This window comes from Conger conger, chromosome 9 (assembly GCF_963514075.1).
Source record: "Conger conger chromosome 9, fConCon1.1, whole genome shotgun sequence".
Classification (NCBI taxonomy): domain Eukaryota; kingdom Metazoa; phylum Chordata; class Actinopteri; order Anguilliformes; family Congridae; genus Conger; species Conger conger.
The window spans coordinates 21614515-21627147 of record NC_083768.1 but is presented as its reverse complement, the minus strand read 5'-3'; the positions used below and the strand labels follow the sequence as shown (position 1 = coordinate 21627147).

Sequence of the window (12633 nt, the reverse complement as noted above, 5' to 3'; positions counted from 1 at the left end):
AAATCATACAGGAATAGAAATGATTTTTGATATGATAAATGATATTTATCTTGTACAGTATGTACTTAAAAGAAATTAATATTTTTTAACATGCACCAGCTGTCCTCTAACATCTGCTAACATCTGCTTTACAGTACTTCCAAGGCTTCCTGTTTTTGCCTACCCAGACTAACTTGAAATACCCAGACAAGAGGGAAATACCAAAAATGGACAGGAAAAAAAAAGCTCACCGTGTACTGAGCTATCCAAACAAGGGCTGAGAAATTTTACTACAGTTACCAGCCGTTGGTGTTGTCATTATGCCCCCTCTGCTATCTACCCGAGCGTCAGCAATAACATTGCACCAATACTGCTCACCGTCTACACATGTTGTAAGTACATGTGATGGATTCCTAACAAGTCTCCAGTCTATTCTCTGAAAGACAATGTTGAAGTGTGTACTGGAAGCATGCCTGTCTTGTTATGGCTTTCTGTCATTCTTCATGACTGTTGGTTATGCTCGTTAATCCTGGTGTGTTACAGCACACGTGTGCGCGCACACGGACATGCATTTGTGTCCGTCTTGCTGAGGGTGTGTATGTCTGTGCAGCTGAGTTATGTCTGTTTGCCAAAGACAAACCCAAACTGGTCATGATGTGTGAGAATAAACTCAATGAATATGTAAAACATGTAGTCCCCTATTCTCACCAAGGCAATAATAATGGCCCAAAATAAAATCCTCCCAAGTAACTAATCAGATTTCAATTAAGATTCTACTTTAAATACTGAGTGGGGAAAGTGGAGAAATAAGTGGCATGAATAGTTACTCTGTGAGCACAGTTCTGCTCATTCCTTTGCGGTTTCTATTCAAAGTTGTTTCATGTGAAATGTCTGTCCCCCCTTTGGAGCTGAATATCCATCTTGCCTTTTGCCTAGAGACAGTACTGTGAATCATCAGTGAAGACTGGGATGTTGTTATTCTTGCTGGCAATTTAACTGCAGGGCTTAGAACTGTGGATACAGGTTTTTAGATGGTCTGTAACCCTCTGTGTCATTAAATGTTTTGATTTCTAACAAAGCATGCATGGCTAATCTGAAACAAAAGTAAAGCCGGTCAGCAGATTCAAACTGGATGTTGTACTGCTGTTGATCGTTAATATCTTGGTACTATTAAAAAGCTGTGAGTCCCCCTGATGCCTCTTAGGGTCATTGCCTTTTACTTCAACTTGCTCCATTAATAATAGTGCAGTGTAATGGACTGCACTCTAATTACTATTTATGATATTAAAAGGACATCCATTCAGAGAAGAAATGTTAACTGAAACATTATATATTTCATGTTATCATAAATAGATATTGTGTGTTATTGTTCACTGCATATTATAATTATAGAGGCACTGAAATAGACATGTTTGTCACATCATATTGTGAAAGTCTATCACAATTGGTAGGAATGCCCAATTAATCACTTCAGAAAGAAATACCGTTTTGTGCTGTGGAGCAGAATTCTGAGGCTGGGGAACTCACACTGGCAATCCAAACAGATATTATAGCTCCCTAATCCAAATCCTTACTCCATAGTCCATTGAATTTCAAAATGTCCATCTAATGTGTACTGCCTGGTTTGCAGAGTCCCATAAGAAAATCAGTCTGGATTATGGCAAGACCTCATTTTTGTGAACATGGTTGTGCACTATGTGTTAACCAGTACAATTGTGGTACCTTTCAGGAACTCAAAGAACAACAATCATCTATAGTCTAGAGATCACACACTTCACAATGTAATGTCACACATTTCAACGGCTGTGCATGACTGTAATAGATGGTGCACAGTTGTAGCACCCATAAGAAACCAGTGCCAAATGCAAACATAGCGTAACGTAACATGTATTGATTACATGTATTATTACATGCATTGGATGATTGTTTCAAGTGCATGCCACCTGCAGGGTAACCAGTTACATGAAATCTGTATTTTAAAAATGTGTCTGGTTCCTTTGCATTATTTAGTCATCTGAGCCCTTTAGTTTAATACCTATGTGCCTATGTTTACCTCTTGGAATGATAAAATATGAGAAACTAACAGGGTAGCACCCCAGTGACAGGTACCCATTCCATTATGTTCTTTATTATGAGATGTATTTCAGTTTTACTGCAAGTAGCTAAAGCCCATGACAGCTGCATTTTCAACTAGTCCACTTTCAGTCTACATTTGAGTCCATTTTGAGTCTACATTCTTGTTATTTCAGATGGTCTTCATTGTCTCTGCTATATTATCTTGAATGAAACAATGACACTCATTCCCATAATTAATTGATCAATCACCTCTAGCTAGCTCTTGTTCAGGTCACTGTCATAGAAGCAGTACCTGCCTTCCTATCAGATTGAATATTGTTATATTCCCTGCGTGGAATGCATTTCTATCACAGCAAATCTTTTGAACAGGGTTGTAGCTGACAAAGGGACAACCTTAGCAATGTTCATTTTAAAACTTTGGGTGATAACAAGAATAGATATAGAAAGCCAAATGCCACAATATGAAACTCGGTTTCTGAGACATTCTAAGAATTACTACAATGGATGGCATTTTTGATGAATCCATACTGACACCTGGTGGACACAACTAGAAACTAAACAAAGAATTGCATATCTATTTTGTTAATATTATTGTGTGGAAGAGCAGCAGAGTTTGAAATGGAGCGATGACATTAATAATTTAATTACTTTATAAAATAAGAAAAACGTTTCATAAAAGCAACGTATAATGCATGGCACAATATAATTTATGTTATGTATGATATTACTATGAATGGCATTTCACAATGTAGCTAATCAGACTGATAAGCGGAAGTAAGGAGTCCGCTTCACCGTAATTTCGATTCAGGAAAGTTAACGATCCACGTTTTATCATTAAAACTACAAGTCCCAAGAATATAGACACAAACTTCCGACTTCCTTTTCCTGAATACCAGGAAGTAACCTGATAGATAGACGAGGAGACCGGGATCATTAACGGAGCCTGCTTTAAAATAAACAAATAAATAAAAGATCGTTGACAGGCATTTCATTGAATACTGCAACAGGATACAGGATGTCTAGACAATCAAACAGAACTACTGAGAGCAAGAAAATGGTAAGCCCAGGTATAATTGTGTATTGTCAGGTATCTTCTGATGATTCTGCTGATCTAGCTAGCTAGCTTGCTAGTCAGTATGCTAGCTAACGTTAGCTGTTTTGACTGAATATGGACTTATGTCTTTTGACTCATGTTATATACAACTAGCTACTTGTATGGTTGGTGGTTTGCTAGAAGAGGAACCCAGCTAAATCACATGCGCATGCAAGCTAGCCGGCTAGCGTGGTTAGAAAGGGGCAACGTAGCTAACATGTATTCCTAGCCTGCTACTAGGTAACATTTAGTCAACACTGGATAATTAATCGGATAATTTGTGCAATAATATAGCCAACCAGGCAAGATCACGGGACATACGGCTGTTCTCTTGTGCTTTACTTTAGCGCGCTGTTACTTTAGGTGATCAGTTCCTTCACGTTGATGTAGCGTTACGTTAGCATTTGCTACGTTATCAAAGATAACGGAAGCAGCATTGTGGCTAGGCTACAACAGCAATGTCACCTGGCAGTCAGGTGGCATTCGTGTAAATTTCAATTTTGTTTACTTTTTTATTTATCTGAAACTTTGCAACACTTTTTCTAGGTCTAGTTTTCTGACTGAGTGGCTTCCAAATATATTCGTAAGCTTTAGACTGTAAAATGTTAAACTACAACCAGATGGCTGTATTAAACAGAATAAACATATTACACTATGTGCGAACCGTTTTGAAAATGCATTACGACATGTTAAATTGTAACTTGCATAGCTATTATGACATGAGTTTATTATCATGCAATTGCCGTGACTACATTTACAAAACGCAGGTACTCATACTGCCAACTGCATTACTAGCTAGTCTACGTTTGAGTAACGTTATGGATCAGAATCAGCTGCTTCATGCCAGTCACCGATTGGCTAAGTTTCATTCACATTGATGACGATGGTCTTGTGGAAGTGTTATGTCCGCTCCGTCACTGCATTTGTTTCCTGATGATGTCTCTCCTCTCTCTTGTCTTGCCTGCTCTCTCCCTCCGCCTCTCATTCCCTAGCTTTGGTATTTGCCATTTATTTCAGCTTCTGCATCTATGCATCGCATGGTAGGTTCTCCCACATTTGTCTGATAGCTTTAAATAAGGCATGTCTTCAGCTAAGGCTGAGCTGGCTTTGTTCATTTCAAAATAAAGTAAAGGTTGTGCTTTTGGACATTTGCCCTTGGCTCCCTGACTGTTAATTATTTCCGCGTTTATTTAACGCCCCCCCCATTTGCCAGTGTGATGAGAACAGGTATAAAAATGTGAGGCCGTATGTAAGTTTCTAGGCAACTGAAAGGAGCCCTTGTGCATAATTACGGTGCCAGCTGATTCTTTAGGGTTCAGGTGTGAATTGCAAGAGACAAGTACTTCGTCAAATAAATTGCTCTGCCTTTAATGCTGTTAGGCTCAAGTGCAATTTATTTAAGATAAATTGGCCTTAAAAGCTTGCTTCATAAATCAACTCTCTTCCACACAAAACAGCTGAGTTAGAGTGCCTCTGTGAATATGCCCTGCAGAGTAATAGAAAAAGGGCAAAGGGGCACTCTAAATTTTGGCACAACTCAGAATTGGCTTTTGGCTCTTGTTCGGCACATTTAGGGCTGCATCGAGAAGTTTTAGTGTTTTAAGTGAAGGGTTCTCGTATTGCTACTGCAGTCGCCAAGCCATTAGGAACTTTCTCTTGAGGGTTGAGAAGTCATAAGAAAGCTCAGTCACTTGGCATGGTGCATTAAAGTGGTCTATTATGGGTAGCTTCTTTGTTGTGAATGACAGTGCTCTCTCGCTATGTGTAAAATTGAACAGCAGAGTTTTAAGTCCTAAGACTTAGCTGTCCAAGTTAAAATTTGGCTTTCAGAAAGTGAAACTTTAGGTACTGCTTAGCACCACAAGGGTTGTATCTTTACCAACTTGCTCATTAACAGGTTTGTGTTCATTAATTTGGATGTTCTGAAGATAGGGATTCCTCAGTTCAATCACCAAGGTGGTGGTTCTCCTTCAGACCTTTTGTAGTTGATGCCAAATGCAAGCATGCCTGTCTGCGAATAAGGATCATTTCACTGTTATGCTACATTTCCTTAATTTGATGCAATCATCTTGCTTCCAAACACCGTCATGCTCATTTTAAAACACCGTCTCATTCTCCCAAAACTAAAAAATAAGTCACTGACTGTCGACCTCCTGTTTTTTTTCCCCTTTGCATGTGGAACACAAAAAATAAATTCAAGTATTGTTGGCATGATTGAACCTAGGTATCTACACAGCCCACTGTACTGTATATAGGAGTGCAGTGCTCTGCTGAGGGGTTCTAGTGTGACACCAGATGCTGACCTGTGTCCTTGTCCTTCTGTCTCTTCCCTCCTGCAGAACTCAGAGCTCTTCACTCTCACATACGGGGCCCTGGTCACCCAGTTGTGCAAGGATTATGAGAATGATGAAGAAGTCAACAAGCAGCTGGACAAGATGTGAGCATATGTATCTTCATGGCCTGTGCCATGGCTTTGCCTGTTACTTACCATTGTAGTTAGGTTGGTGTGAAGAAAGTTCCAGATTTTCCCCTACAGTGGTTTTCTTCTCTTGTGCGTGTTTACAGAATATTCTTTAAATGTATAATATGTACTATTCTCCCCCCCATCATGTTCATCATTGGTTAGCAATATTTATGTTGAACCTGTGATGATATAGGTTTACAATGGGATGCCATTGATAATGATTTCAATGTCTGTGGTCACTTTTGTAGTTATACAAACATATATATATATATATTAAAAAAATGTGGAAAGGGAAAAGAGGGGCATTGTTGGCTATCCATACATTTTCTAACCTGCCTATCCCAGCATGCATTGGGCAAGAGGTGGACCTACACCCTGGAGAGGTTAACCTAACGTGCACATCTTTGGACTGTGGGAGGAAACCAGAGTATTCCACACAGAAAGGCCCCAGCCCAGATTAAAATCCAGGACTTTCCTGTGCGGTAACAGTGATATCCCCTACACCACCATGCCACCCATGTTGTTGTTGTTGTTGTTGTTGGCTATTCATTGAACACATTTGTACGATATGCTAATAAAGACATTTATTATGTAGTCATTTTATAGGCTCATGTACCCTCCTCAACCCATTTGCTGGACCCTGATATCAGCTCCCATCTAATCCAAATGTCCGTGTACTGATAGCATTATATCATTAAACTTTCAAAGGATTATCAGTGACTACGCATCAGCCAGACTCTGGGCTCCTGGCCCCTGGCCTTGCGTCGTTGCACTTCCCGGTCAGTGAAAGTCATGTAATGAGACGTCGCCACTGCGTGATCCCTTTGGCCATTAGCGCAGTGCAGCATGTTTGTGAAGTGTGTTTTCCTTTTCCAGCGCAGTAGGGTGGGGGAGCCTTAGGTAGTTGGTTGTTTGTTAACACAGAAAGTGTGAAATGTATCACCTTGGCCACTCAGAATGAAAGAGGCAAATGTAGGCTTTTTCTGCTCTTTCGGATTTGCTTTTCCACTCTACAGCACAGTGCCAAATTCTTCACCCCTGTCATATTTTACAGGAAGCGGTGACATATCCTTCCAGGGACATAACCAGAGAAGCTCACGTCGAATTGCTATATTTAACTCCACCATCGTTTCCTTATCCATTTTCAAAAACGAATAGAAATGTTCGGCTGGGCTCTGAACTTGTAATCTTCTCTGGCAGTAATGTAATTTATTTTCACTGTGGTATTCTGCTTTCATGTAAAAAAAATGATAGGCTGTCAGAAAGCTTTTCATTTTCTAAACTTTATTAAATGGCCGTCTGTGCGTCTGTGTGGTGGACCTAATTAGTTTTAGCTCAGTTTTCAGCTTCATTCCAGCTTTGAAACTGAAGTTCTGTGAAGGAAAAAAAATACAGATTTTTGTATAGTTTATTGTTATACAGAATCACAAAAGAATGTCTGGTCACAATATCAATGTCCATATTTAACTGACAGGATAGGTGAAGTGAGGAAATAATAATAAATTATATATCGTCATTAGCCTATTTTTATTATAACTATTGTATTGTATAGCCAATCGCTGTTGGTGTGTGAGTGTGTGTGAATGGGTGATTGAGAAGCATCAATTTGTTCAGCACTTTGGATAAAGGCATTATATAAATGCAGCCATTTACTACCAATATCTTTTGGTAGAATACCTCCTTGTGAAATGAATCAATCAATTGGTTAGATAGATTGGATAGATTTTTATGCACAACCTCTTTTCTGATGTGTTTATTAGATTTTTGGGCCACAATGCCCACACAATGTAATTGCCCACACTTTTTCCAAATGCTGTGGCAGCATGTTCTTGTCATTTCTTTTAGGACCACAGACTTAACAAATGATTGCTCATGGGCAACATTTGAAATGGAGGCTCAGATAATTAACCACAATTACCTTGGTGAAAGCACACTTTCTTTCAAATATTTGCTTTTCCTTTGCCCCGTGCCAGACAAAAACAGAATACTTTGTTTTCTCTGGGAGAACTTTTCATTCCTTTTCAAAATGTTTCTATTTGGAATGCCCTATTGGATTGGTAAGCCTGTCTCGTTGCTGAAACACCCTCTGTCAGTTTGGAGTAGGTCAAAATTTGTTCAACACTGGAGCTATGGAGCTGGTGCACTATTTTTAATGCCCAGCAGACATGGACTCCTGCCTGTGTACCGCCTGCACATCTGAATTATTACATTTAAATATACTGTGTTATGTCAAATATTTGACATTATTTTCACACTAATTGCTTGTTGTTGGACAGGACAGTCATATTAATAGCTATTAATAGTCATTATTAGCTACCTGTTGTAGGTTATATGGAATATTTGGAACTAGGATTACAGAGATGTAAGCACCGAAATCCTCATGTTCAGCTTAGATCTCTGCTGAGGAAGGGGATTGGTTGTTTTTGGATCAGGACTAGGGATTGTCAAATTAAATTGAGTGGGAGTGAATGCAGTGGGGATTGACTCCAAAGCCTGACAGGGATTGTTTTGAAAAGTCATATCTTGCGTTCAGCCTTGTCCAAGGCTTTGAATGCAATCTAGATTTTTTTATGTACCGCATCTGGTTCAGGCTCAGGTCAGACTGGGCCGGGTCTCTGAAATCCAAACACATCTGCCTCGTTTTTTCTTCTAGGCCATGGTTTTTTCAGTCTTTATTAAGGCACGATAGCAGAAAAAAAGGGGGAAATGATAGTGGTGATAGACGTTGGATATTTTGCGTGGGTGTGTCTTTGTTCTCAATCCACTCTGACCTGCAGTCTTTTATTTTTATTTTTAGGGGGTACAATATCGGAGTGAGGCTCATCGAAGACTTCCTGGCTCGATCCAGTGTGGGGAGGTGTCACGATTTCCGAGAAACAGCCGATGTCATTGCGAAGGTAACGGAAACTTGGCCAGCCTTTCGGAATGTGAATGTAGAAAAACCACCCAGATATAACGGATAAACAGAAAAAAAATGCACAGGAAGGTGACAGGAATTTGACCTTCAGACTGCAGAACTTCTTCACTTTCATCATGTTTGTTTCTGATTTTATTTTTGGACTAATACAGGTGTAGAAATATCCAAGCTCTTCCGCTATAAAGCCAGGAATCCCATACACGTGTGTGCCGGCATAGCGTCCGGTGGTCTGAAGTAGAATCAAATTCCCCTCCTGCGCTTATTGTTTTTGTGCATGATATCAAGGCATGCCGTTACTTACACCTCATGTAAAACAAAGACATTCATCTAGAAAATTAGTTCACGCTGTAGGAATTACACTATCCAGTTTCCCCAACACCGCAGTACCGGACCAGGAATTCAGATATGAATCTTTCACTGGACCGTTTTCACTGGACGTTCCTGTGGTAGCGCTTAAGAGAGCTGGGCTTTGGACAAGAGGTTTTCGGGTTTGAATCTCATAATCCCACTGCTATTCTTTCCTTGAGCCAAGGCACTTAAAGCAAACCTTGTGGTTGGAACAAATGTTTATGCAAAGCGTAGTTATGGTGGAGCACCACAGGTTGCTCTAGAACATCGGTACAACGGAAATGTAGATTATGCTTGCCTGAAGGTAGCTCATCGTGATTTAGCCAGAACATTTTGAATAGTGCTCTTTGTTTTTGTATGTTCCTCTTGTTTTTGGATACCCACTGTTTCCTCGAGCACAATAATAACCATATTAAACCTTTGCACTTCAAAGAACCGTCAAGCTACGCAAGGCATAAAGCATCTTGTTTGTACACTATGCTTGGTTATGTCATTATCCTCAAACAGACGGTATTCATTTTGTGTCCAGTCAAAAGTGAGGACTGAACTGTCTTTGGGGTGTCGGGGTGGGTGGTACTTCAGTGTGTTGACCGTGTGTCCTCACAGGTGGCATTCAAGATGTATCTGGGCATCACTCCCAGCGTGACCAACTGGAGCCCGGCAGGGGACGAGTTCTCGCTCATCCTGGAGAGCAACCCGCTGGTGGACTTTGTGGAGCTACCAGACAACCACAGCACCCTGGTGTACTCCAACCTTCTCTGTGGGGTGCTGAGAGGAGCCCTGGAGATGGTGAGGAGCACAGGAGCGACATTCGAGGAATACCTCAAGAGAATAGTCTCTTGAGGGTGTTAGGGTGTTAGACCAGCCTTGGCAAAGGGCTGAATTCTAGTTTGGTCTATTGTAGTGTAATAAACGTTGAGCCTAGATTAGGGGTGTCCAACTAAATTCCCAGGGGGCTGCAGTGTCGGCAGGGTTTTGTGGTTTCCTTTCAATCATCTGCCAATTGTGTGGATTCTTTAGCCAATCGATGATTTAAATGAACCACTGGTGCTAAGAGCGGTGGCCTCTGCATACCCTATTCTCATCATTATGTTCATAGTTGTGGGGCTTGTTGAACAGAGGTATGCAAGCTGATGAATGCAAGCATAAATGGAGCAGTGTTAACACAAGCATGAGCAGTGTAAGACAGATGCTCAGCATGACCTTTGACCCTTGAACCCACTCTGTCATTCTGCAGGTCCAAATGGCGGTGGACGTTCGGTTCGCCCAGGACACGCTAAGAGGGGACAACGTGACCGAGATCCGCATGAAGTTTATCAAGAGGATCGAGGAGAACCTTCCTGCCGGAGATGAGTGAGACGAACCAGGCTCGTGAAGAACCGGCAGCTCGTGGATCTAAGACATGGAGAGAGGAGAGAGACTGCAGATGTGATTATGTATATACAAACTGCTTCATATAAGCCCTGCTCCCAGCTCCTTGTACAGGCAGTTTCATCTTTAGGGGCACCCTTCTACATGTTATCTCCTGAGTCTGGGACATGTTTTCCCACCACCAACAAAAAAACACTTGTACTGGTTACTGAGAAGGGGGTTCAGCTCTCCAAGTAAAGGCATGTCCAGGATTCCCCCCCCCCAGGTTTCTTAGTTTGCCTTTTGATACAGAATTATCATTTAACAAGTTTGAGTCTGTCATGTTTTTTGAGTATAGAATGTGGTGCACTCTTGAGTAGTATTAGATTTTGTTTTTATAGATAAAAATTCATCAACATCAAAAAGGCTGTTCTGTGTAACAACTCATTGTTTTGTTTTGTTTTTTAAATCTCTTTTCCTGCCACAGATAAGATAACATGCCCTCAGCATGGCAATTTAACTTATACTATTAATGAAACTTAATAAACTCTCTTGGAGATGGAACACAATCTCTGACTACATCTTCTTCTAAAACCCCTGTAGCCATACTTCATAATACCATTGTATTTTCAGATTCTGTCAATAACACCCTCATATTTTTGATGGCTATGAAGTGTGTGTGTGGCTGCGGGGGCTTCCGGAAGCAAATAGTGTTTTATTGTGTTTGGGAATTAACCGAATTGAAATCAGCAGTGCTTTTAGTTCTAGGCAATTGGTGAGGAGAAAATGTATGCGACTAAAATCTGAACTGATGGTGAGGACAGTCTCCTTTCAAGGAAACCTCTGGCATTCAGATAATTCTCACTTCACAGATTATGAATAAGTAAATTCAAGCAATATGGTCATTTTGAGCTTCAGTTTTTATTTTATTTACTGCAAAAGTGGGGGCTTGTCTCGTCTTGAATTTCCTGGGCGCCGCCATATTTGAAAGTTTGCAAAGCATCTAGGGATCATGACGTCACATGGTTGCTCGCTGTTCCTGCATTACGCATGTTTATTTGCAGTCACGAGCGAGACAGATACTGTACATAAAAATCTGCCAAAGTACTTCAAAAAGCGAATGAAACATGACTCAAAATGACATGAGTCATACAGGGAATGGAAATTGCTGCCATTGTGAATCTTGTTTGCCAATGCCAACAGTTGAAAGTGTTTCTTGCCACGATCTAAACTTTCTTTCAAACACATTTAGTAAAGCTGTTATCCGATTAAAAGTCCTTTACACTCTCGATCCTATCGTGTTCGTCGTGATAAGCTTGTTTCCATACTATCCTCAGGAAACTGTTCACCACAAGCACAATATACTGCACTGTGTAGTAGGTTATGCATTTTTAAATCTATACTTTATATACAGTAGAATAATTTTTTACATTTAACTACATAATATATGTCTATCAAGAATATTAACTTTATGGGTTGAGTGGAAGATACAGTTATAGCCCACAGATATGCAAAAATAACTTTGGATGCAAGTCTGGGAAGATTGGCAGTGTCTGTAGGGATTTGACATGTTCTGGAAAGAACATGACATGTAGTATAAACTAGCATAACGGTACCTCATTCGGGTGATGCAGAGTGCGGGACACAGAGAGCTATGCATCCCTGTGTCACATGTCTCTTCTTCATTTCAGAACTGTTATTCCAGGTATAGCAGGGCTCTGACTTTCCATAAATACTAACCAGCTAACCTCAACCACTGTTTCCTTTAGTAATGCTGAAGCAGACCTGCTCGCGCTTGTCTGTCAGGGTTGTTCCGGAAAGATCCGTTTTTAATGAGGACACAGGAGTGAAAGGATCGGCCGTTGTCAAAAGTATCTTGTTCCGCCACAAGAATGTCAGTCTTTTCCAGGCACCAGCACCATTGATTTCATTATTCTGGCTGTATTTATAGAACCATTTCAGGGTTCTCTTCTCAGACCTGCCATTCACAAGCTAAGCGCAGGCAGCCATTTGCTGGTTTACAAGGCTTCTGTGTTTACTCTTCGGTTTTGGTTTTTCAGAGTAAAGTAAAGTAATTTCCACCCTTGCACACTCAGCAAGCACTTTATTAGGTATTTATTAGACTTATTTTTTAGACTTCTGCTGCTGTAACCTATCCATTTAAGAGTTTTGACATGTTGTGTGTTTAGAGATGGTCTTCTGCATACCACTGTTGTAATGCGTGGTTATTTGCGTTGCTGTCACCTTCTTGTCAGCTTTGAACAGTCTGGCCATTTTTGCCTGCAAAACTGCTGCTCACTGGAAGTTTTTTTTCGCACCATTCTCTGCAAACTGTAGAGACTGTTGTGCATGAAAATCCCAGGAGGTCAGCAGTTTCAGATATTCAAACCACCCTGTCTGGCACCA

At 40.6% G+C, this 12633-nt stretch overlaps 1 protein-coding gene across 1 annotated transcript; it reads left to right on the top strand.

Moving 5' to 3' along the window:
• The first annotated feature begins 2924 nt into the window (after positions 1-2924).
• trappc3 (trafficking protein particle complex subunit 3) lies at positions 2925-10796 on the top strand. Its single transcript, XM_061256426.1, has 5 exons — positions 2925-3112; positions 5488-5585; positions 8410-8509; positions 9484-9666; positions 10115-10796. The coding sequence occupies exons 1-5, from the start codon at positions 3071-3073 to the stop codon at positions 10232-10234; spliced, it is 543 nt and encodes a 180-aa protein (XP_061112410.1). The 5' UTR covers positions 2925-3070; the 3' UTR covers positions 10235-10796.
• The last annotated feature ends 1837 nt before the right edge of the window (positions 10797-12633 follow it).